This window comes from Cinclus cinclus, chromosome 1, assembly GCF_963662255.1.
Source record: "Cinclus cinclus chromosome 1, bCinCin1.1, whole genome shotgun sequence".
Classification (NCBI taxonomy): Eukaryota; Metazoa; Chordata; class Aves; order Passeriformes; family Cinclidae; genus Cinclus; species Cinclus cinclus.
Window position 1 is genome coordinate 27,010,596 of NC_085046.1, and position 25,689 is coordinate 27,036,284.

The 25,689-nt window shown below is 39.0% G+C and overlaps 1 protein-coding gene across 2 annotated transcripts; it reads left to right on the top strand.

The window, feature by feature from the left end:
* The first annotated feature begins 5,070 nt into the window (after positions 1 to 5,070).
* Positions 5,071 to 21,670, top strand: TMEM106B (transmembrane protein 106B). Of its 2 annotated transcripts, none has more exons than XM_062508074.1 (8): positions 5,071 to 5,103; positions 8,132 to 8,353; positions 11,036 to 11,099; positions 12,380 to 12,539; positions 13,337 to 13,477; positions 13,580 to 13,629; positions 15,138 to 15,191; positions 15,911 to 21,670. In XM_062508074.1, the coding sequence occupies exons 2-8, from the start codon at positions 8,134 to 8,136 to the stop codon at positions 16,047 to 16,049; spliced, it is 828 nt and encodes a 275-aa protein (XP_062364058.1). In that variant the 5' UTR covers positions 5,071 to 5,103; positions 8,132 to 8,133; the 3' UTR covers positions 16,050 to 21,670. The 2 variants fall into 2 exon arrangements, with proteins under 2 accessions (XP_062364058.1, XP_062364068.1); XM_062508084.1 differs by having other exon boundaries at positions 20,606 to 21,670.
* The last annotated feature ends 4,019 nt before the right edge of the window (positions 21,671 to 25,689 follow it).

The following is a 25,689-nucleotide window of genomic DNA, read 5'->3' on the forward strand; positions in this document are numbered from 1 at the left end:
AAGGGCCATTTTCCCCAGGTGTAGGAAGCATGTATTGCAGCAAGTACAACACAGTTATACAGCATCAGAGCTGTGTAGGAATGGGCAAAGCCCGTGTTCTTACAGAATATAATCATCCCATTCATTTGTCAGCTAATGTAGAATTTAAGGTTTGTGCACACAGGATGAACAAAGAGCAGCTATAAAGTATACACACCAGAAGACCATAGAGTGTTGCAACAATGACAGCTACTTGTAGCCATGCAATATATCAGAAACACATCAGGTATAAAATACTGCTTATGTTTTATTCATGCTAAATAACTCAGGGCCCAGGCCACACCATTAGAAATTACAGAGCATCAAAAGTATCTGTGACAAACTACGTTCAAGTATTGTGTCTAAAATATTTAGCATAGCATACCATTAAAAGCAGCAATTCTCAAGTACAGATAATACTTTAGGTGGGAAAAAAATGACATTTCAAAACTGAACTTTTAAAAGTCCAAAATAAGACAGTGGAATTTGTTTTTAATACACATTAGTATAATATTTAATACACATTAATATTAGGGGAATTTTTTTGTTTTGTTTTTGCCTGAGTGACTTTACCTTCAATGATGAAACTTAGCATAGTTTGCAAAACTGCAATTAAGTCACCATTGCAAACCCTTATAAATCAGTCTAATGTATCCTGGGACTAGGGTGAGTTGCAAAAATAAAAAAGGGTAAATTCACTAAAAATTAGGGGGTTTTATAAATATATGTTCCAAAGTTTCTTGATATGCAAACTGTAGCAGAGGAAATCAACATTTTCATTTCAGGTGTCCTCATAAGCTAGAGAGAAATTGAGAGAAATACATGGTCTTTACAATATGGCAGCATAAGTAGTTCCCTGGACTACTTAAGGTGGAGGAGGAACCCAATCCACATAAGCAATTGTAATGGTTCTGCAAAGCCTGCTTTTCCATATATACAAAACTCCTAGTAAAGTAATGATGAACTTAAAGTAATTACAGGAAATTGTAAGTATCTTCTTTACCACCAGCAACAGAGAAATGGACACAATCTCTCTCTCCTTTAGATGAAATAGGAATTACAGTTTCCACATTCTTTTGTTTGTTTTGTTGTTTGTTTTTGTTTGTCTGTTTGTTTCTCTAGATTTGGAGACTGCTTGCAGATAAAAAAGGGTTCTGTTCCCAGCTCAGCTTTCAGGTAGGATGCCATTCAATTACAGCCTGGTAGGCTATATGAAAACAAGGTTTATGCAATCTCTGTCTCTGTCTGTCCCAAGTTCCAATAACCTTGAAAGTGTTATCCAGCTTCAGTGGAGCTTGAGAGATAACATAGTTCACAGATATTTCATAGGGATAGATAGCCAGGCAGGAGACACAAGGAACTGTACATTCAGGAGCCAACATTAAAAAACTTTCTATCCAGTCAGCAAATTTCTGCAAATTTCCACTTCTGAGCATGGCAGTCCGCTTGTTGCTGTCAAAATGCTCTGCAGTAAATTTTAGGTATATGCAGTTATAACAGAAAATATAATTGAGGTAAATAATAGCCAACCAAGAAGAAACTGAAGAAAAATGGGCTTCATTACCTTCAATATTTACAGAATTAGTGGATAATATTCATAAAAGATGAAATAAATGTGGACAGTCTGAAGTTTTTCAGATAACCAATGTTACTGGATTGCTATTGATCTTAGGAGAAAATTAGAAGTAATTACAATTCTGCACTGGTAGTTCTAGGGTCTAAGTCTCATGCTCTCAGGACCTGGGAGGCTGCACACTGGTGCAATCAGCTCCTTTATGGATTGCTATCTCCAGCCCTTTCAAGGCTTTGACTCACTTATCATATCCCAGCCACAAAACTCTACTTGAAAGCAGATTCATTGCTTGGATTTCTTTACTGATGTACTATCAGAAGTATAAACTGCACTCCTTTGGTGATCTATGAGAACTAAGAGCTCATATTACTTGCAGCTGTCCCATAACTCAGTCCAAAGGTGATGATTTCAGCTTCTCTCCTGCTATCTGAGTATTTCTGCTTCATACCCCTCCTACTAGCAGTAGTATTGCATATCACCACTCTACCATGTATTTCTGAACTGATTAATTTCTGTGTCTCTGTTTAAGCATGCAATCTTCATCTAGACATAATCTATTCAGTTCATACAATATTGGATGTTGTGCATTCTATATCTCTTTACTGCAAAATACTCTTTCATAATCATAGGAACTCTGTCTTGTTTATCCAACCCTCAGTGTCTCATTTTAGTAATATTTTAAGTACACTTTTAAGCACTGCTTCTAAGTTTTACATCTTCTTGCACATATTTTTTCTTTTTTTTTCAAGACTATACAGTTGGTGTGATATTTTATATTGTTTATTCTGTTTTCCTTGAATTATTTTAGCTTACGCCAAATAAATTATATTTAAAGTGACCTTGAGGATTTATGGCTGAGCTTGATCACAGTGTTTCCATTTCTCTTTATACAATGCTGTCTTTAGCTTGTACTTTCAAAGTGAAAATATCACAAAGCAAACAGATAGTCAGAGATATGTTCCCTGTCATTGTGACAGCTGTAAAGAGATAAAACCCCAAACCATTCTGTTTGTGTCAAAGCTATGGAGGAAGGACTCTGCCAATTAGTAAGTCTTTAAACAAAAACATGTCTATTTACTGCAGTAATGGAGAACTGTCTCTAAAGCCCTTACTGATTTCAACTGTTGCTTCTATCATGGCTGGGGAAAAAACTCTGTCTAGCAGTTTTATAATATTCTTGCCTGCATGGAGCCTTATAAGTTAGTTTGAGGGCTGGAAACATTGGATAAAAATTGCTGCAATTCAAGGTGCAAAATTCTGATTTGATAAAAATCTCCATGCTAATTAAAATATACTAGTAATATTTATCTTGAAAAAAATTTGTATTGAGAGAATTTAATTGCCAGAACTCAGTGGGATCTCCCAAAGCTACTCCAAAACTTTTTCTTGACCTTTTCTGGCACATTCCCTGTTGCATGATGATTCAGCTCGATGTGACTGGCTGCCACTATTATTTAAAACAATGTGAAAGGCAAACATTTGGTGTTCCTTTTGTACAGCTGAAAGCTGTGAGTATTTTTCACAGTGCATTTTGTGCTCCCTGGATCAATGTAAAGTTGAGCCAGACCAAAAGGCTAACAGCCAGTGAAATTACTAGTTAGACCTGAGCCTTCCAAATTTGGGATTTGCTGATGTTTTAAAGAAAGATAGAAACTCCATATTGATCCCGAGCATGCCGGGCACCTGTTCAAAGTATCTGACACATACCATTTTGTAGTTAAGAACTCACAAAATAGCATGGTTGTAGAGATCTTTATATGGGTACCTCAGGAACCTTGAACAGTGATGGGCCAAAGATTCAGGAGGAGATCTACCAGAAGGACATGGAACATGCCAGCTTTTGCCAATGCTGCCAGGAGCTTGACTATGCCTGGCTGGATAACTAGAGTCAAACCAGCAGCGATACAGGACTCACCATGACTTGAACTGGATAATGAAAGCTAGAGACTACTGCAAGCCAAGACTTCTCAAACTCCCACAAAACACCAAGAAGTTCCAAGGATAAAGAGAATAAATGGGCTGCCATTGGTCTGGTTAAAGATAAATGATGATTTTATTTTTTTTTCTCTAAGCAGATGCTTGGTTGGGGAAAAGTTCTTTTGTGTGCCAATCATATGCTAGTCCCACTACCAGGTGCTGTGCACACTGCAGATGGCTGTACTGCAGATGATCTCAGAGCTGCACTTGCTCTGGGTTGCCTGCTAAGGCAGGTTGTCTCCTGCCAGCCTCTGGAGCAGCCTGGCACCCTGCCCCAGCCTCGTCATCACCCCAAGTAGTCTTAATGAGGTCTTCGTCATTCTCTTGAACCCTGACCCTATGCTTGTCCTTGCACAGCAATATATGGCGTGAATCACAGAACTACCTGCAGCCTGATTCATCCCTGCAGCTGGGTCAAGGTTCCTAAGCCACGCAGAGCTTCTTCTTGCTTTCCTTCTGAGCTGTGTTCCCCCCTGCACAGATCTCATCCCTTTGGTGCTCACTTATCCCCACAGAGTCGTCTCGAGCATTTCCAAAGACAACGGGTAATAGTTTTCGTGAACAAGAGGCAGACCCACGAAGAGAAGCCATCACAACTTAACTCACTTCATCTTGCTCCGGCAAATTGTTGGCGGAACGTCTCATTCCCACGGCCTGGATAAACATCCTCTGTACAAACAACATTGTATAATGTGCCGCGAGTGATGAAAACGCACTGCTCTCATTTCTGGCACCTCTTTTCGGTGCCACCGCTTGGCTCTCAAGAGGATCTCCTTTCCCCCGGAGCACAAGGGGGCGAGGAACTCCCTCCAGAGCTACCAAGGAGGACACAGAAAATACCTTACGAGGTACCCTCCTCGAAACTGGGGACAGAAGGAGGGAGCGCTCTTAGCTGCGGGAAAAGCGGTAAACTAGCAATAGGATGAGAGGACATGGGTTTAACCTGCACCGGTTAAACCGAGGGAGATTCGGTTGGACTTGAGGGAGAATTTCTTCACAGAACGGGTGATTACACATTAGACTGGACTGCCCTGGGAGGTGGTGGAGACACCGTCCCTGGAGGTGTTTAAGAAAAAACTGGACGTGCCCTTGGTGCCGTGGTCTAGTTGACGTGGTGGTTCGGTCATAGGTTGGACTCGACGATCTTAGATGATTCTGTTAATAGGATTCTGTCAGGGAAGCCCCGGATAGAATCCCGCTCTATCCCCTTTAGTCCCTCTGCCGCAAAGCGGGGCTGCGCCACCTCCCTATTCCCCTTTCCCTGCCCCTGATTCCACTCCAGGACACGGGATCGCGCTCCCCCCCTCGGACCTGCGATTTATGGTTTATGGGCCACTCCCGAGCCTCGGCCACCGGGGCTGCGGCCCGGCCCGGCCGTGAGAACAGCGCACAGCCGGCTCCGCCCCGCGGCTGCGCACACGCTCGATCCGGGGCTCAGCGCCGGCAGCTGCGTCGCTCCCGGAGCCTCCGGTTCTGTCCCTGTGCCGTGCCCGGCCCGGCCCGGTCCGACCCGGCCCGCGGAGCCCGCGCCGCAGGTGGGGACGGAGGGGCGCTCCCGCGGCGGGCGGGGGCTGCGGGGCGCTGGCGGAGCTGCGCGCCGGGCGGGGGTCGCTGCGGCCCCCCTGGGCCTCGATGGGCCCGGGCAGGCCGGCGGCGGAGCGGGGGGGGCTGGCCTGGCCTTGCCCTGGTCTGGCCTGGCCCGGCCCTGCCACGGGACGGCTCCCGCGCCGAGACCACCCCAGGCCGAGCGGGGAGCGGGGGCCGGCCGGGCAGCCCAGCAGCTGCCGAGCTCGCCGGGCCTTGGTCCAAGTCTGCCGGCTGTAAACTTCGCCATGTTTGTGAGAGTAGCTGGCGATGACGGACGAGAAAATCTCTAAACCCCAGCATTTTTCACTCCTTTATTTATTTGGGCGGCGCCCGCCTTACCGCCCAGGCAGTGTCCGAGACGTGGGTCTGTAAAGGGGCCGTGAAAGGCAGCGCTGGTCGTGCCCGCCCGAGCTGGCTGAGCCTGTCGCTGCCGAGTCACTGCTTTAGCCTGCTGTGGAGGAGCTTGTGATGTTCGCGGTTAAGGGACTGCTGGTGGGGCAGACGGTGGTTGCGATTCGAAAGCTTTTACTGTATTGAAAAAGAAGTAGGTTTGTAATTTCAAGTTTTTATGTTTGTATATAAAGGGTAAGAACACTAGCCTAACTTGGTGGAGAAGTATAACAATTTAGTTTGACTCTATGAAGTTTCACTGAGTTTATAAACAAAGTTTTTTTCCCCTAGTCTTACATGTAGCTCAGGATGTGGCAGTTCAGTCTGTCTTGTGACACTGTCTGGGTTTTGTACCATTGTGCTGCATTGCATAGCAAGTTGAAGGGTGCAGTTGTAAACAAAAGCCACTTGTCGCAACATTTTTAATTTACCAAACTCATTTTAACAAACTGAATTCACAGAAACCTCAGATGAGTCCAAGGCGAATGGAGTGTAACATTAGTTCCAAGGGAGACTGGACCAAAGCAGAGCTGTTCATGAAGTAAGATTTCTGACTTTAGTGATAATATAGAAACTGTGACATACAGAGTTGTTATATTGTCAGAGTTGCTACTGTTTAGCCTATGAGTGCTGGATAAAAGATCAACATGTTCTTGATTTGTGGTCAGCTGTAATAAGGTTCAGGCTTGGCTAGGAGAAAAAGCATATTGGTGAATCCAGTTTTGCTTGAAAGTGGTTCTGTGTTTTCCTGTTTCTGAACTGAGACGTTTCTCTGTCTGGCACCAGAGATTAATTATTGAAGCTCAGGTACAGTTGGCGTTGGAGGATGCACCTGCATTAGTACTTTAATTCAAGTGAAGGATGTGCTCTTGAAAGGAGTTCCCAATCATCCTTGCTTGCTGCAATTTGGTTCATGTCACAGTGTGATCAGGGAGCGTGTGAGCTTTTCCTTCTGGTAAAAGCTAAAACTAGAAGGTGCACTTCAGTTGTCAGTGGGAGTTGGATGAAGTGGTAGCAGAACAGCACGATCCCTGAGCTGTCAGATCTGTAATTGTGACAGCTATTGCTTATGCTGCAAGACTCAAGTTCCATAGCTTGAAGGCTGCAGGTCAGCTGCAAGGAGAAAAGTAAACAAAAACCCCATGTGAAACAATTGTCAACAATGTTAGCAGCTTTTTCAGGATTTTTTTTCCACTAGCTCCATAGTTTTAATTTTCAATTCAACAATTTCCATTATTGAATGGCTCCCAAACTTAGAATGTTTAAAAAGTGCTGTAGCACTTTTTGAACTGAAGGGTAAGAAAGGTAAATAGCTTTCCTGTTTGTAAGGGTTTAATGACATAAATGAAAAAAGTAATCCTGCGTATTTGCTGGCACAGTAACTGGGACTACTTAGCATTTGTTTACTTACTTTCCTTCTCCCACAATCACCTAGCTTTTGTCGCAGTTTAATAAATTAATGTTGTGTTTCCATTGCCCTCACTATATTTAAGATATTTCTGTTCTGTCTTGAGTAGTTGGTTTAAAATATTCTGACTTATTTTCCTCTTCTAATCTTCCTTGTAAGACCTACTTTTAGTGAACCAGCATAATTCTTAGCTGCCACTCTAAAAATGCCTCTTAATGGAAAAAAAAACATGCAGTTCCTCAAAACACTGATGAATTGAGTGACTGCTGTCTCTGTGTGTTAACTAACTAAAATGGGTTATGTAGATAAACTGGACAACTAATTGCCATTGCTGTAGAGGTTTGGTTTTTTTATCTTGGAGGTTTTTTCCAACATGTTGCAAACTGGGGAGGTTTCTGCTTACTGCATTTTTTTAAAGACTTTAGTTTTAAATGCTCTGTGTTTCAAGGTAGATATTTTCAGTGTCATTGCTGAAAAGCCACAGTAATGAGAAAAAAATTAAAATACATGTAAATAACAAAAAAGCTTTTGTGAGTAATACTCTTTTTTAAACAAGTCTTTATAAGTGCTATATATTGGCAGCTGCTATGTTCAAGTAACACCCATTTTTTGCTTGACTCCCCTGTGAATTAGTCCTTACTTGAATTAAAGGGAATCATCAGTTTAAATACCAGGCAATGTATATTTCTAGCTTGGAAACTATTAGCTAATCCTGTACTCTCAAAACAAGCCCAGGCTAAAAAATTTATTGAAATTAGGTCTGTCACGTATGTAGAATTTACTCAAAATTGCTTTCTATGGCCCAGTCTTGATACTTTTTTTATTTTAATGCCAAGATGAGTGTATTGTGTTAAAGCCTGTACAATAACAATACTTTGAAAAGCCATTGCAACTTTCACCAGCAGTTGTACTGTTCTAACTTCAAAGCCTCTCACTGATCCCCTTTCAACCTGTGCATCTGAACAAAGCTCCCAGTAAATTCAGGTTCTTTGCAGTTTGGGATTGACTCCAGCTTGACAGAGCCTTAGTGCTTTGCAGGTCTTAAGGGATCTGAGCAAAGGAGAGCTGAGTCTTGTTAGACTGTGGCCACAGACTAATCGTTACCTGCTGCAGAGGAATAAATGCAAGCCAATGTTTGAATCATTCTCCCTGAAAATTTCCTTCTGACTTTTTTTTAGACATGGGAAAATCACTTTCTCACCTGCCTATGCATACATGCAAGGAAGATGGCTATGATGGAAGCTCAGTGTCTGATAACGTGAGGAATGGTTTAGTTCATTCAGAAGTGCACAATGAAGACAGCAGATGTGGGGATGTGTCACAGTTTCCCTATGTGGAATTTACAGGAAGAGACAGTGTCACCTGCCCAACTTGCCAGGGCACAGGAAGAATTCCACGAGGTAAGTTTCTGTGTTTATTATTTTTATTTCTTTTTTTTAACCTATAAATTTGCATAATAACAATATGCAGTTATAATAATTCATAGCAAATAGCTTTTCTCATATTTTTACTTTTTTTTTAGCACTAAGCATTTTGTTACACTAAATGAGTGTAACAAATGGGGTCAGCTGTTACACCTTGGCTGTTACAACCTGGATCTCCTCTTGTCTGTACAATGCAACTGTTTCTTTCTCCTGAGCCCTGAATCCACACATAACCATAACCTTTAGGTTCACGGCATTTTATTGCATCTTTTTTTAACGACCTATTTTAAATTATTTGAATCAATACATAACTGCAAAAATGGCTGCAAATACAGAGATGGAAAAGTAGATCTAGGATGCAACACCTCTTCCCTGATTTATAGTGATTTTTTTTTTTTTTTTTTTGCCCTCACTGCTGCCAGTGTCCTTTGTTTTCCTTTATCCTGCTTTTGTCTCACTCATGCTTGGTAGGTGGATAACTCCAGCCTGGAATTGAAAACATATACGTTCTTTGGCTGCCTAGGGAAGGAGTAGGCTACGCAGCATTAGTCTCCATACCTAACTGTTTTGTTTGCTTTTCCTCTTGGTAAAACATGCTGCTTTGTTATGCTCCTGTCCTAAATGATAAGCTACCTAAATATTTATGAAGAGACCTGTGGAAGGAGAATGCAGGATATCTGAAACCAGGCAGAAGGAGACAGTGACAAATGCAGTGGGCCAAGGCACAGCCTTTTGCTTCAGCTGTGAGATTTTGCCTTTGACTGAGGAAGAGGTGATGAGGTGATTTCGTGTTTGAGTTTGCTTTTGCCAGACCTCTTATCCAAAACAGATTATTGGGTGTAAAAGCTCTTGGAACTGATACTGACCTGCAGATCGGGAAACTTGAGTGATGTCTGTGCCATGTTGTCCTTCTACATGTGCTTCATTGAGATTAGGTTATGATACAGTTCACAAACACTTGCATCTCATCTTTGTAGAAGGACCAGGGAGCATAGAGTATTTCAGTGGTTGCAAATACCATAGGAGATTTGTGTTTTAGCTGTTAAACTTTCTACTACAATGTATTCTTGGAGTACCACTGAATTCTGCAAATTTGACACCTGGAAAAACTCTGAAACTAAAAATTACCTTAGCCAGCAAGGGTAAAGAAGTTTGTTCTGTTAACTTGTTAACTTGAAATACTTGTATATATCAGTAACATGTTTTACTCAAAATGCAGAAATAATAGGATTTCTCTGTTCAAAAGCATGCTATTTTCACTGTAGAATCCTTAGATATAATGCTTAAATAAATGTAAGTTAACTATTTTATTAAAGATTTTGCAGTAACTATAAAAACATGCACATTGTCTATACATTCTAATGAAATAATGTGGTTAAATTTAGAACTTAAAATGAGTTATTAGAGATAAGAGGATTGTCTTTCTAATTATTCTTTAGTATTTTAGAGAGAAAAAATGTCATGTTTGGAGGTCATTTCCAGGGAGAGGGGAAAAATTAAGAATGACAGCATTACTAGTAAGACTATAATTTAGTGATACGATGGCTAAACTATAATAAATCTATGAATTTATGTTTTGTTACTTGGACAGCTTTAGTTTTTTAGTGTGATGTGTGACAGCAGGACTGTGCTATGTTCTTCAAAGGTTGAAGACTTCATCGACGTAGACATGAAAATGTGTTTTAAATTGGTACAGGCTTTTTAGAAAGATACAGTGGCATGCAAAACATCAACCTTCGTTAGCATGTTTTGCTTATCGTAGTTATTCAGCATGGAATCATTGCCAAGTGCTTGAACAGCTAAGTGATTATTTGATAAAATTTTGCATTTGGCTTAAAAATTGCAGATCCAACTTGGCTTTGAGGCCTCTGTTCTCATACAGTTCCACAACAAATGGTAAAAGTTCTACTGGAAGATGTAGTACATATATATTCAACAACTACTTGTCTGTGCACGTGCTTTTTTACTTCTGCTGTTAAGATAACCCATTTAAAAATGCTGTCTAGTGACATAACTTTCCTGGAGAAATTCCAGTAGATACTTATTTTGACTTCCAGGGTGCTAGAGCTCAGCAGCACCATGATAAATATGGTTTTCTATACTCCTGGTTTCCAGAATGCAGTGTATGCATAGCTTGTGTTGCCCAGATCACCTGTATTGATAGCTTTGGTTGTTTCAGTTTGGGCTTGTTTGTTGGGGTTTTTGTTAACCAAACCTGAGCTCTGCTTTTCAGAAGACTACATGCAGAATGCCTTCTGGATCAGTTCTTACTGCCCAAGCTTCTGGATATTTTGTCCCATGAGTTCACGTGTTCTGGCATAGAGAGCTTGGAGCTGTTCTACATCTCTTCTCCAGGAAGTGGTGCAAGAGGCAGTACTGCCTCTGGTCATGTGTGCAGCACAGAGACAGAATTTATTGCTGTTTTGGTCCTTGTGGACTTGGTGTTTTTTCATCTTGATGTTGCGTAAGCCATGCTCTATTTCAGAAAGTGACATCAGCTATAGTAGCATTTGACCCGGTCCTTATCTGGAATTTAAATGTTTATCTTTAGTGTTTATTCTTTGGTACCACTAAGTTGTAACGGGTACTCTTTGTTTAAAAGTGCTGCAACAACACTTATTCTTTGTTTAAATTCTGAAAGGGTGTTTTTGTTTCCAGGGCAGGAAAATCAGCTGGTGGCCTTAATTCCATATAGTGATCAAAGACTGAGGCCAAGAAGAACGTAAGTCGATAGCTGTTTGTGATACTTGAATCTTCATTTAATTATTCTCTTCTAGTTAAAATTCAACAATTCAAATGAGATAACAGTAAGAAGAATCAAGCAGAAATCACTGGAATGCTTTCTTGCATTCATTATTGGAAGAACAGGGCTTGTGGGTAATACCAGCCTTAACCTCTAACTCTTGGAGAGTTATTTATTAACAGGTGTGCATATTTCCATCACAGTACATCTTAGCTAAGTACAAGGGTAAGGAATTACCTACTCATCTACATGTTTACAGTAATGATGTGAATATATCTCAATCTCTGTAGCATCCTAATTGATCTAAGCAGACACATCTTCACTATTAGAGTTTGAGTTAATCAGTAATGTCTTTGAGCCACTGCTACAAAATAAGTCACCTAAAATTAATTTGTAATATTATGATCTTTGTAGCTAGAAAAATCTACAATTTACGATGCAGTATATTTATTTTTTTTTTCCAGTATCTACTTAGGGGATTCACTACAATGTTCAGGGCTTTTTGTTCTGACATGTTTTGGTTTTTACTTCCTTTTTTTAAATGTTTTGATATTTTTGTAGCAAACAGAAATGAGTGCCAGGAAAAATAAATATATTAGCTTCACATAATACTATTCTGGATAATATATCTGATGTAATGGTAGTACAGATTTGAAATGTATTACTCTAGTGTTCAAATCTTGACAAAATTGGAGGTGAAGTACATATTTTTATTTGTGGAGAGTTTTCTTATTATCTCTCACACCACTACTACCACCCACCCTCCTGTGCACAGAGCCACACCCACACAAATATACCCTTTTGTATTAGCTTGATTGTGAATTTCCTGCTCCTTAGTTCTAACACTTTCCCTGGAAGTCGGGTTTCTAGGTCATAAGAGCTTTGTTTTGTGTTCTGGGTGTTTTTGAGGGGCTTCCACAAAATAGCAGAAGTTGTGCTATAAATAAATGAAAAAGGAAGTGGATTTGTTTCAAAGCGCATAAATATTTACCTTTTCCATTTTCCTTTGCAAGTTACAAATGCTGGGATAACCACATGATTTGAAATGTGATTTCTGGTGTATATGCAAGAGTAAGAGGTGTTTAAGACATAGCTGTGAAGTGCAGCATAGGTTTTTTCTCTTTTTAGAAGCTAATGGAAGCTAGAAATAGACTGAATTAGTTGTATTGACTACTCCTGCTCCTTATGATTTAAAGAAAATAGCATGTCACTGTTTTTTAATGTGCTTTTGACTCTGAAATGTGCTTTTTTTCCTCCAGAAAGCTCTATGTGACTGCTTCTGTAACTGTGTGTTTACTACTTTCTGGACTGGCTGTATTTTTCTTGTTTCCTCGCTCAATTGACGTTCAGTACGTTGGTGTGAAGTCAGTGTATGTCACTTATGAACCAGACAGGCGGATAATCTATCTAAATATTACGGTAAGTCTGACTGTTTGGGTGTCTGTAAGGCATAAATGCACCAGGAGATGCTGCTTTGAGAGTTTAATGTACATAGAAAATGTGGTCTGGCTGAAAAGCTTAGCTGGTGCCTTAAGAACTAGAATCAATGACGAGTTTGAAAAACGTAGCTGAGCTTGCTGTGGCTGGTTCTTGTAGTTATAGTTAATAGAGGTGTAGTTGCAAGCTGGCACTGGGTCTTCTGTTTTCAAGGGAACAGTAAATTTGGAGTTCTCAGTGTTGCTTTTGGAATATGTCCAAAATATAGTGTGTGTATGTAGGAATGCTGTTTGTTACTGCCCTGGTATTATGCCTCTGTCAAAATTGGTGTTGAGGAAAAATACTTTCTTATCCACCTTAAAACTCAAAGGAGCTCTTCCCACATAGTTCTTGATCTCTTTGTAATGACCTTGATAAAGGATTGCCTGAAGACTTTTGGTAGTATTCTTAATTTTAAACAAGGCAAAGCTGCCATGGGAGAAAGACGTCCTTTGACAGCTAAATTTCCTGGAATGAATAATTGAGGATAGGAAGAAATGCAGTATTGTTACCAGGAAGGCTGTGCAGAAGTTTGTGTCACTCAATATGTTCACTAAACAAACTCAGAAAGGAGTTAAGTGATGGTTGGTAACCCCACTCCTCCCTGCAATCCTCACAGGAAGGAGAATTTACTTGCAGAATTTCTGATATTACTGTCTCATGCACTAGATTCAACATGCTTGCTCATCAAGATACACCGAATGGATAGCTGTTACTGGTTTGTGTTTTGTTTTTTTCAGAACACACTTAATATAACGAATAACAACTATTACTCTGTTGAAGTGGCAAATATCACAGCCCAAGTTCAGTTTTCAAAAACAGTTATTGGCAAAGCACGGTTAAATAACATCACCAACATTGGTCCACTGGATATGAAGCAGGTTAGTAGCTTAGGCTTTCAAGGTTAAACATATGTTAATCCTCATATATAGATTTATTTATTTGTGTTTTCATTGCTTTTTTTATTGTGGTTTTTTTTTTAGATTGATTATATGGTGCCCACAGTCATACAAGATGAAATGAGCTACATGTAGTAAGTGTACTCACCTATAAATATCATGTGGATCTTACTAAAAGTTGCAGTGGTGTTGAAAACAACTTATTGCAAAGTTAGCAGGAATTTGTTTGAGAAGTTGCTGGGGCATTTTCTTTAATTTTAATAGTACTGAAAGATAGGTAAACCACAATTGCTTGATTAGTTTCGTATAGTGGCTTGCTTTACCTGGCTATAAACCCTTTAAATGGTATTTCTGTTACAGTATTTTTGGCCTTGACACTAGTAAGGACTGCTGGTTTAGGGGGTGAAAGTGCAGGTGTGTTCCCCTAACAAGTTCTTTAGTAACTTTCCCACAACTTTCTCTGTAGTAGAAGGAAATTTGTATTTAGTGGTATGCAAATTAGAGACTTGTCTTACACATTGTGTATACAATGGTAAGCAGCCTGCCCTTTGAGCAGTTTTATTCTCTAAGTTCGTTGTTCCAACAGACTGTTAGCTCATTATATCATGGTCACAAACCCGAGTTTTAGTTCTCTTACACTGAAATCCAGACTGAACAGAAAGAGTTAACTATTGAGACTTCAGGTCTGTGTGCAGTTCTCATGGGTACCAGCCCCTTTGGGGTGGGAGAAAACTTTATTGCTTTGGAGTGTTGAAATAAAATTACATAGGTGTGAAATGCCATGAGAGGCACAAACTTCAAATCAACAGAAAATGTTGAATCTCTGTCACCTTTTAAAATTATGGAAGTTAGCTTTATGTAAACATTGAATCTTGTGAATCTGCTCACTCTTTGGATGCCTGAGGAATAAATAAATGTCATAAATAGCCTTCATGGAACTCATGGTAATGCTGTAATTTTTTACAATTTGGATGAGCTGAGTTCACTGACTGTTTATATTTTAAATGTGTTGGTGCAGGGGGAAAGAATGACAAAAGACAAATACTGTAGGTGGCTGCCAAGCAATCTTACTGAACTGACCACGTGCTTTTATTCTAGAGCTGATAAGTTTGTGACCAAGAGCAATGATTAAGAAGCAGGGGTTAAAAGTATGCACATACATGGTGCTCTTTATGACTGGCATGTAGGTGTGTTTCAGAAAATGTAAATCTGAAAAGGTTGTCTTGCAAGAGAACAATAACCTTGACTTTGGAATCTCTGTATGTTGGTTAAAGGTTACTTTACATAATATAGAAGTGGATGAAAAAAAAGGTGACGAAAGTGATACTGACAAGCTTTAAATGTAGTGGCTCAGGTTAAGTTTGGTTTGCTTCCAGAAGATGGAATGAACACTTTCTGAGGGCGTTGCTGTTAGCAAACATTACATGAAAGCAAACACACATGAAGACAGTACCTGTGAAAGTAAGACTGTATGTAAGGTGAGCATACAGTCACTGGCAAATGATTCTGTTACCACTGCCAGCAACTCTGTAGTCTCTGTATATACAGACAGCAGAATTTCCAGTTGAAGCCAGAAATTATTTTAGATAATTACCCTGAAAAAGTTTGATGTAAATCTAACAGTTGTTCTTCTTTTTTGCAGTGACTTCTGTACTTTACCATCTATCAAAGTACATAACATAGTAGTGATGATGCAGTAAGTATGGTACCTTCCTATGTGTGAGAAACAACTTCAGCAGCCATGTAATTCTCATTAAAATGATACTCAAATACTGGAGTCTTTGCATCATAAATAAAAGGAAGTCAACTTGCTTTCTAGTGCAGTAGCTTTTTAGTTAGAGAAAGTGAACTGTCTTTTGACAGTTTCTGGTGGTGTAAAGACTGGATTGAGAATTTTTGTTACTGTATCTGTTCTGCAGCTGGGCTGTAGCCATGGAGCTACTGAGTTCTCAAAAACTTTAAAATTACTTTGTGTATCACCCACTGCTCAAAACTTGCTGAGATCTTTGATCTTGAAGGAGTTCCTGGCTTTAGTACTCTTGTCAGAGACTGCTTTTTGTGACATTGCATAAATTTCAACATGGTAGGGTCTTTAGTTGGTGAGGGACTAGGTTGTGTCTTTAGATTTGATATGGCATGGCTTGTAGCTTGCTTAATCATTTGCTTTCTTGTCACAAACGTGAAATATTACTTAGAGTAGTAAATATTACGAGTAAACCTCAGCTTTAGCATCTTTAGGAAAAGGAACCAAATGTCTTTCATGGAGAAAATTTGTAGTGGTAAATCAGTAATGTTCTTAAATGTATTTAAAACATATTTTGTTCCAAAACTTTTTCCTTAATAATACTAGTAATATAATCACACTGATTTTTTAGAATAGGAAACTCAAAATCTCTTCTCTTCTGTCTTTTTAAGAGTGACAGTGACCACCTCATACTTAGGCCACCCAGAGCAAATATCCCAGGAGAGATACCAGTATGTGGACTGTGGAGGAAACACAACCTACCAGCTGGGCCAGTCAGAATATTTAAATGTCCTTCAGCCTCCACAGTAAAAGCACCTGTTGGCTGTTGTGGAATGACTGCTGTTGGTGCTTGCAGAGATCCTTTGGATAGAGCTGGTGTTACAGGGAGTGGAGAGTACATGTGATGTACAGCATAGCAAACATGGAGATCTGTACACTTTAGATGCAAGGAGGGAAAGGTGCAAATTGTAAATAGGTGCACTTGTTAAATGTTGTGTTTTCCCCTTCTGTTTGCTTTCTGTTACTGTAAGCACTTCTGTCAAGTTGTGTGGTGGGGGGGAGAGGGGGAATATCAGATTCTTGAACAGAACTGGGACTTTTCCTTACAGTGTGGTACATCAGCTTAGAATAACTGTGTGTGTCTGTGTTTAGGTGAAATGTGTCACTAATGAGCGTTTTTTAAAAATAATACTCATAAATTTATAAGTTTGTATTTCAGTTCTTGATATTTGACTGTTGAAAACGCAGTGTTACTACTTAAATAACAAGATTACTTTGAGGTGTCTGGGTATGAAATTTCTATTAGTAACCCAATGACATAGTTCTTTATTTTGGGATTCTACACTTTATTTGCTATCCATGATTAGAGGTGACATGCAGTCTATGAAAGCCAGGAGAGCTCTCTTGGATGAAACTATAGTTGAATGTGCAGTTTCTAGAATCTGGCATCTTTTCATTCATATTTCCTCTTGCTACCTCTGGGATGTTATAAGGAGAATATATAGTGTTAGATTGAAAGCTGTGTTTAAAATTAAACAAGAAACAACTCCCACAACAATTACTGACAAAAAAAAATTACAAGACTCTAGAAAATGAAAAAGACTTTACCAATCTATTTTTAGTAAACTTTTTAGAATAGGTATTAAAATCAAGATTGTGCAGTTGGAACTAGGTGGGAAACTTTGATCATGGGTTTGGAGAGCTTGATGTAAATTTTTGTAATTTTTTTTTTTTTTACTGTTTTAATATATTATGTACCTAAGCAACTTTTAAGTGTTAATATGTTGGGTTGTGTTTATTTCTTGCACAGGCTCAGTAAGCAAATGCAGTAGTTTTCTGTACCTCCAGAGCACTCAACAGTCACATCAGTTATGTAAGGGAAGATGAAGCAATTCTTTCTGTAGGAGTAAGTGCTGATATAATTGTGAGGTTACTGACTGACAACACAAAATAATTTCTGTAGCACAGTTTGCACTTACAAATTTCTGGGGTAAGTGTCAATCATGATGATTTTAAACTTTGGGTCCAAAGTTGTTTGACTTCTGAAGACTGACTGTTCCGAGGGTTAACGTTTTAATTAGCTAGGTCAGGATTGTTTTATTTCTGAATTAGGTGAGATGCAGCTGTAAGAAAGTACTATTAAGACTGTTGCATTATAATGAATAATGTTTTCTTTTAAATAGATATTACTGGTTTTATGCTGCCAATCTCCTGGAAATAAGCTACACAAAATCAATGGCAATAAACACAATAGAAAAAAGCTTCAGAGTAACTTGCCACTAACCATTTCTGATGGGCCAATACTTCAGTGAAGATACATGTCTACAGTATTCCTTTCTTTGCTGGCCTCTCTTAGATGGACCTAAGGGTGTGGGTGGGGAAAAAATGTGGGTGGTGTAAGACTGATTTAAAAGACATTAAGTAACCATAATACCCCCCCCCCCCCCCCCTTTCTCTATTTGAATTGCTATGAGTGCTTATTCCAAGAGTCTGTGAAAACTTCGGGAACCTCAACTGTCAATTTCGGAAAGTTGTTGATAAGGTGAAGACTCCATCTTTTGCCTTTAGAGAACTTCTGTAACTGGAGTAGTCAATTGAGATGACTTACCATGGCTATATTCTGAAGATTATTCTTGATTTTGGGCCCTTGAAAGTAAACATTCTTTATTACAGCTCACAGTCGTGAGGGAGGCTAGTTCACAACTGACTCATCTTTCTACTGTTTAGATGGGGTTCAGTCCTGTAGCTGCTAAAGTGCATTCATAAGCTTATCTGATAGCCTGAAAAGATACAGGTAGTAATAACTAAAGACCAGGAGAGTGGGGAGCTGGCTAGAATCAGAGAGGTGAACTCATCATACCAGTTGTAGAAAGATAAGCTGATAATGGAGAGTAGAGAGAGAGAGAGAGAGTTCTGGTTTAAACCATATCAGAGCTGAAGTCTGCCAGCAAGTGACACAGGGTCTTTTATTTTAGGCTTAAATACTTATACACTAGAGTGTTGTTTTTGTTTGGGGGTTTTGTTGTTTATGGTTTCTTGAAGTAGAAGAAGAAAGCTGTAGGCAGATAGCTATATTGATTAAAAAAAATTCTTCTAAGGATGAAAAGTAATTAAAATAACTGGAATGGCACAATGATCAAATTATTTGGTGACAGTAGTGAATCCTGCTTTTGAGCAAGCATGGCAGGGGGGAAGTTACACTTCATGCAACGTTGATACTCAAACTGGCTTTTGAAATTTTGGTGGACATGCTGAGCAAAATCAATACTTACATCTGTGGTTCTTAACCTTGCATGAAGTGCTTGGGATTCGCTGATTTAAATTAAGGAATTGAGCAGAGTTATTCTTTCCATATATGTGTCGGGAGAAGATAAAACTCCGTTTTTTTCATCTAGGGTATCTAAACATCAATTTGTGATAGATTTACTGAATGGAGTTCTCATCTTAAAAAACAGACTGTGGGTTAAAGATACTACTGAATTCTCAAATTAAGAGAATCCTCAGTAGTGGGAGAATGAAAGGCTTAAGGTTCCAAGTGCTAATATTCCCTTGCACAACTGTCAGCATATTACTAACCAAATAAGGCAAATAAATTTAAATTTATGTACTGATTTTAATATAACATCTCATCAGATAAGCTGGTAAACATCTGTGTGAATATTTAACTTGTACTTGCTTTATGTGACCAAGCTTGGAAACATGCTAAGGGAGCAAGAGAACTCACTATTAACTTGTTTAACTTTGTAAACAAGGTATCAGTATAGATCCAAGTGCCAGACCTTTCATTTTTCACATTCATTTTATCTTGATCTTAAAATAAAGAAGGCGAGTCTTTCAGTTCAGTTGTAAATCAATAAATGTAATTCTCTCCAGAAAGTTGGCTTGAAACATTACAATTTCTTTCCTGGTTTATATTATGTGTGTCTTCTGAAGTGTTTCATATTTCACTTGTAACTGCCTTTGGTCTTCAGACACTATCAAATACATTTATACTGGTGTGTTTATTTCTAGTAGAATTCTTTTCACTTGAATAGTTTGTAGCAATTCCTTTATCAAAACCTATTGCACTTTAAAATGGAAGCTCTGTTAGTTATTTCTTTAAGCAGTAAGAAATATAGTCCAGATGTTGCACTGTAATGGCACTATTGAAAATCAGCTTAATGTATTCTGTTTAAAATAACTGTAAAATTTCAAAATTTTAACATAAGTAACTATGGAACATTTAAATGCATAATAGTGTTGACTATTTGGCCATTGGAGAGCAAAGTTATTGTACATTTCAAATACACTGCTTTAAAAATAAAAGAATGAATAAATAACCATCCAAGATCCAAACCATTAAAGATCTAACCATCAAATGTCTATTTTGAGAGATGTAAAGGGAAGCACTCTTATTAAAAGATGAAATACCTGACATTCTTGAATTCCTGGTGTGGGAAAAAGCCTGTAGAAGTTCATTCATAATTTCTTATCTCGCTGTCATAGGGATGTTTGCCTAATTCCTAATCTTTTGTGAAGACAAACCATAAATATCTTTTTCCTCTCTGGTATAACTTTGAAGTTCTTAATGCACTTCTGATGTGTGCATGACCTTGATATTAACATTGTAGTGTTTATATTAAGCAGCCTGTTGTTGGCAGATTTGAGCACATTTTAGTTGACTTAGCTTCAAATTGTCCTTGAAGTTCTGCAAATGAATATTTTTTTTCATAGTAGTGCATTGTAAACATGCCTAGGCTTTTTAGCATGTGGTTTATAAAGGGAACCATTTAAATGCTGAAACTCTTCTTGGATTGAACCATGAGGGTCTTTAACTTAAGTGTTGTGTCTTCATCATAGAAAAGATGGTGCTTGGAGTGGTATGAGAGAAATTTCTATATTCAGAAAATGTTAAAAGAGAAATAGTGTTGTTTCTTATTCAGCATTTGAGGTTTCCTTTTTTTTCCCCTCTGTTTTTTGAAGGCTGGTAGTTGTGGTTTTGTTTTTCTTCTCACCCCCTAATCTATAGCAAAACATCTGTCTGTTCCCAGACAGCACCTGCTGAAATAGGTGACTTGTTCCAGAGTTGTGCAGCTGCAGGAAGCTTTATGTCAGCTGAACTGCACTTGTAAAGTTAAGAGATGAGAAAGACTAGCAATGGTACCTCTAAGAACTAAGTTTTTTACTTGCCTGTCTAACAAAATGCCACAGCCCTAGTAATGCTTTCAGGCTTTCCACTACTGAAAGGGCAGGACAAATAATGCAAGTGCAACCAATATGCTTCAACAATGGACTACTTGCAACCAGCAAAATACTTGTTAGTGATGGCCCTGGTCATGCTGAAAAGTCTTTTTTTTTTTTTTTTTTTTTTTTTTCTTTTGGCCCAGGGAAGGAGAAATAGATCCCAGCCAACAGATGCTGAAAACAATTATTTGGCTCTGGCAAACACCCAGTGTTTGTTCCACTTCCGAAGTCATCTTCCTATTTTATGTTTAGCTTGGGAATTCTGATCATTACCAGAGGGATATTTTGAGGTAGTTCTGCTACCTACAGCATTTGCCATGTAAACCTACTTTTCCATGGGTAGGCAGGTCTGTTGGCCAGGAAGAAGTCTGTGTGGAATCTGCACACTTTGTGTGGAGAGCCCTGCAGTCTAGTGGGAGACTGTTCAGTGGGAATAACATCCTGATCCTCATACTCTCCTCCTCCAGCCATCACAGCGATCCTACAGCTTGGATGCCTGTGTTTCCTGGGTACTGAAACTGCTTTTGCTTTGCATGGGCAGGGATGTTTAGTACCACACATGTAAGTGTATTATGGTGCCTGAGTATTTTGGGTCTGATTGTGACTTAGTTCTTTTGTTTGTTTTAAGGAAGCAAATTTAACTGCTGTTAACATCCACTGTACAGAGTGTGCATATAATAGCTTGAGATATGTATAGAGATACTAATGAGTGATAACTATTTTTGTAACTTAAGATGTTCTTGTAACGGTGTAGCAAACAATCTATCCAGTAAAGCATGATATACACTCTAGAAATCAAAGAGTATTTTGGAATGACTTGTAGGACACAGAAGCTATGTTAATGTAAGCTAACAGGGGTGCAAGGAATCTTGTTATTCAGTGGTTCAAAATCTGGACCACTAACTTCATTATGTTTCTAGACAGGATTGTTTGACTCAAAGAATGATATTAAATTTTCTATTTAAAAAGCTTGGATCATGTATATTTTTTTTAACTGACTTAGTATTTTTCTCCCCTTCTTCCTGTCTCCCACAAGTTTTCCCTCTATCTCACCATATTTTCCCACTAGCTTTCATGTATTTTCAAGGATATTACTTCATGTTTTGTAACTTGGCATTCCATGATGTGAACACTTTGCAATCTACTTTTTTTTATACTGTGTTTCATTGTGTTAAGTCTGTAATAAACTTGAGTATCTGAAAGCTGAACACCGTTATGTGAATGAATTAGTGTTGTCTGACTGAACTAGTGAAGTAACTGAGTTCAAACTTGGGCTGTTGTTGTGGGTTGGCCTCTGCCACCAGGTGAGCCCTGATGCTATTGCTCATACACTCTTCCCTCCCAGTAGGATGGTGGAGAGAACTAGGACAAAAGCAAGAAAATTTGGGTCAGGATGAAGACATTCTAATACGAGAAGCAAAGCTGCATGCACAAGCTAAACAAGATAAATTTATTTCCTAGCAGTGGGCAGCTATTTACAACAGGAAGATAAACTCCATAGCTCTGATTAGCCTTCCTTTCTCTTTTTCCTGAGCTTTTATTGCCAGGCATGATCCCATATGGGGATATAGCATCTGTCCTGGCTTTGTCTCCTCCCAGCTTCTTGACCACTCAGTCTAGGCCCTGCAGATTTGGGTGGATGCAAAGGGGGAAGAGGCAATGAAAAAGGAAAACCTCTGGTGCTGTGTGAACACTACTCAGCACTAGCCAAAACAAACCCAAAGAACAGAGCAGTGTGGCTGGGATGCTGCAAGGAAAATTTACTCTGTCCCAGACACAGTTCTACCTATCTGCAAAGTTACTTTAAGGAGCCATTGTTGCTGAAAAACCTGCATCTCTAGAAACTGGGCAACAAAAACCATTACTTTGGACCATTGGCACATTCTTAGTATTCAAATGTTACGAATAGCTTTAGACTGATGTTTTGGAATAGCTTAGTGGGATTTTTTTAATGTTTGTCCTGGAGAAACCTGTTGTCTGTTCACAAGTGCTACACCAGTTTTCTGGTTTGGATAACAAATGGGGGTCTTTGTATGTACAGGGTTTTTGTTCCAGCTTGTGAATCTCTTTAGAAAGTTTAAAAAAAACAGTCTACGTTTAGATGGGAGAACAACTACAGTCATGCTTGCTATGTTCTTTTTGATAGAGTCGTTTTTCCATCCCAGAGTTGTCACAATCCTTGTTACAGTTGTCTAAGACCTGTAGGGGACACTGCAAATGGGAGAGCAACCTTTAAGCACTACTTCCCTTTGTTTAGATAAGAGCTTGAAGAGCTGGGAAGAACTACTTATATCTTGTTTTACTAGTCTGGAGATGGATTGACAGAAATATATCTTTAATGGTGAACAGTTTTATTTGATCCAAAAACTTCAAACTATATTATTTGGGTTCTTCTCCTGTGTTTTTTTTTTTCCCATTTAAAGTAGGTAGGGGACTACAAAGGTGAAATTTTACCAGGTAAATTTCAAACTCCACTTTGCATGTCTGGAGAGTATAAAGAGCATTAATAGTGAATAAATGCATTGACAGATGAGAATGCATAATCAAAATTAATTTGGACAAATTTAAAGACCCAGTAATTGTTATTCTGGAACACCCAAAGCAGATGATATTGAGATCTAACTACTGAAAGGTCTGACACCTTGAAATAGACTAGTTTCAAAGACCTAATTGACAGAAACTTCTGAGAGATTTTGAAGTTTCTCTGGCTGTCTGTATATTGCTTTCCTTTTGCTTCTCAAAATTTCATACAGATCTCAGTATAACTGTATAACTGAGTGCATACTTGGGATGTGGTTTTGGGATATGTTCACCTGAAAGTACTCTGGGTACACTGATTATGAATGACGCTAATTGGCTTCCAATGTAAAGGTGATGTCCATCTGGCAACTTAAGGAATACCAAATCACACATTTAATCTTGCTAGAAATCTCTTGATGTCAGGTTAAATAAAGATCCTGCTACATTTCTGTTGTGATTTTTTTTCTTTTTGTTTTTCTTCAGGAATCCTTGCTTCGTAAGCCTCAGAGCTGAGGTGTTTTTTCCTGTGGATGGGTAGCAGGTGTCACACATTTTAATGAGCTGTCATGGGCACTGTGGAGCTGACCTTGTTCCATAATGGAGCTGATTTTTCATGAACCAATGAATCACCTAATGCAGGAAAAGTAGAACTTGATTAGGGAGCTTTGGCATCACCATAATGTAACATTTCACTGACTGCACTTATGGATACCTGGAAGATAATGATGTATGTCATACTTGAGAGGTTTTTAGGAAGTAATGCTTCCTCATAGCCCTAGCAATATAGTTGAGGTTGAGAAATGAGTGTAATTTGCCTCAATCTGTCTTTTCTCATGACAATGTTGTTCTGGTACTAGTCAGAGAAGTGGTATAAGAGTTACCTATACAGATGGTAATATCTAAAAAAAGCAGGTAAAGACCTACTATGTTTTTCATGAGTTTTAGAGGCTTATATCCTACTAATATTTATTCTATCTCAAATCATTTACGTTTGTGGAATGTTAGTGGCTGTCCACATTGAGATCCATACCCACAATATACCTGTGACCAGATTTTATATTCAGCATGTTTAAATATGTTGAGACAATCAATGCAACTATTTCACTTTCCACACTGACACTAAATTTGTGAGCTTGTCATAAAATATGCAACAAAAGATTAAAATAAGATTTAAAAGCACAAAATATTGCTGCAGAATGTAGATCCTAAAACTCATACAGTCTACAGCCACTTTTCCTTGCTGTCAATCCAGAGATGGGGCAGAGTTGCTATTTCCATGTCCCTTTTAATATACTATGTGACCTGGCATGTCCCCTGGACAATTTATGACCAGAAGAGAATCCTGTCTTCTTTAATGTCTCTAACATCCTCTGTGGCTTTCTGGGATCCAGCTCTTCTCTGCGGGTAAATGTGTTCAGGGGTCAGGGCTGAAATGTTGTTGCCTAGTAGACTTCTCAAAGGCCAGCAGTGTTCATGGGGGACCCAGCAGATTACAGCCACACTTTTGAGTCCTGAAAGCAAATTAAGCTGTTGTGTAAAATATACCTGGTGTCTTGCTCCTGCAGATGGCTACCAAGCTTGCCTTTGGTTTGCTCTCACTAAAAATGCAAAATAGCAGGACAGAAGGAAGCTAAGACTTAGAAAAAAAATAAAATGTGCTAATCTTATATTGCATGCTGTCAGCTATACTGTTTGATATGCTAATACTTGAAAAATCCTATTTAAACTGTAAAATAGACATCTCAAACATGGGAGTTATTCAATTTCCTTCTCAACAGAACAGTAGAAAAGCTGAATACAACTCAAGGTTACTAAGTAACCTTGATGAGACCAGCTAAGCCCAGGGGAAGGTGTGTGCAGGGTCTTTGATTTAAAAACAGAAAGAACCCCCCTGCCACCTAAGACACCCCCTAAAAAACCCTAACAAACAAAAAACTCCCCACCACAATTATTAACAATTTTTTGTATATATAATTATATGTATAATTTATAGTGCAGTCTGAGGCATCCTAGTTTTTATTGCAGGGGGAGGGATGGGATGTAGGTTTTTTTTAATATGGAAAACTAGTGTGCCAAGGTGATGGAGTGTTGCTGCCTTCCCTCCATCAGTGATGCCAGTAGCCTGCAGCATGTGCCAGTGGCAGCAGCGTCCTTAGTGAGATGTGTGTAGTTCAGGTGATGATTGAGGAGCTGGAAAGTGCTCTCTGAAGGAGAAAAGAGGGTTAGAAGTGTGTTTCTGCTTCCCAACCCCTCACTGCCCAGCCCACTCCAGTATTTAAGTGCAGCCAGAAGCAAAAATAACCTCCCAGAAAAGAGCAGGGCTGTCCTGGTTGAACTGTACAGATGGAATGGACTTTCCATCTAATAAATCCAACACATGACTTTCTGAATGTGTGAAATACTCTCACTCAGAGATCTATTTCAGATTTTAAAATATAAGAGGTCTGAATATGTGGTAAGTGAATAGTGGAGAGAATCATGTTGATTCTGGTGCTGAGACATTTTATCTAGTGAAAGATCTTGAGCAGCTCCTGTTTGTGTCTGTGTAGCTGGATTTCCACAGACTCAGAAATGGCAGATTGGCCTTGCAAGGGCATCAGCCTCTTCTCCCAGTACCCCTTGATGCAGAATTGCAGGAGGTGAGTCCACAACTCTGGAATGGCAGCGAGGGTCCCAGCATGAGAAGAACAATGTGGTGGATTTAAGA

Coding starts and splice junctions, on each gene's coding strand:
- TMEM106B (XM_062508074.1), top strand. CDS start 8,134: ATGGGAAAATCACTTTCTCACCTGCCTATGCATACATGCAAGGAAGAT. Junction 8,354..11,035: donor CACAGGAAGAATTCCACGAG/GTAAGTTTCTGT, acceptor TTTTGTTTCCAG/GGCAGGAAAATCAGCTGGTG. Junction 12,540..13,336: donor TAATCTATCTAAATATTACG/GTAAGTCTGACT, acceptor TGTTTTTTTCAG/AACACACTTAATATAACGAA.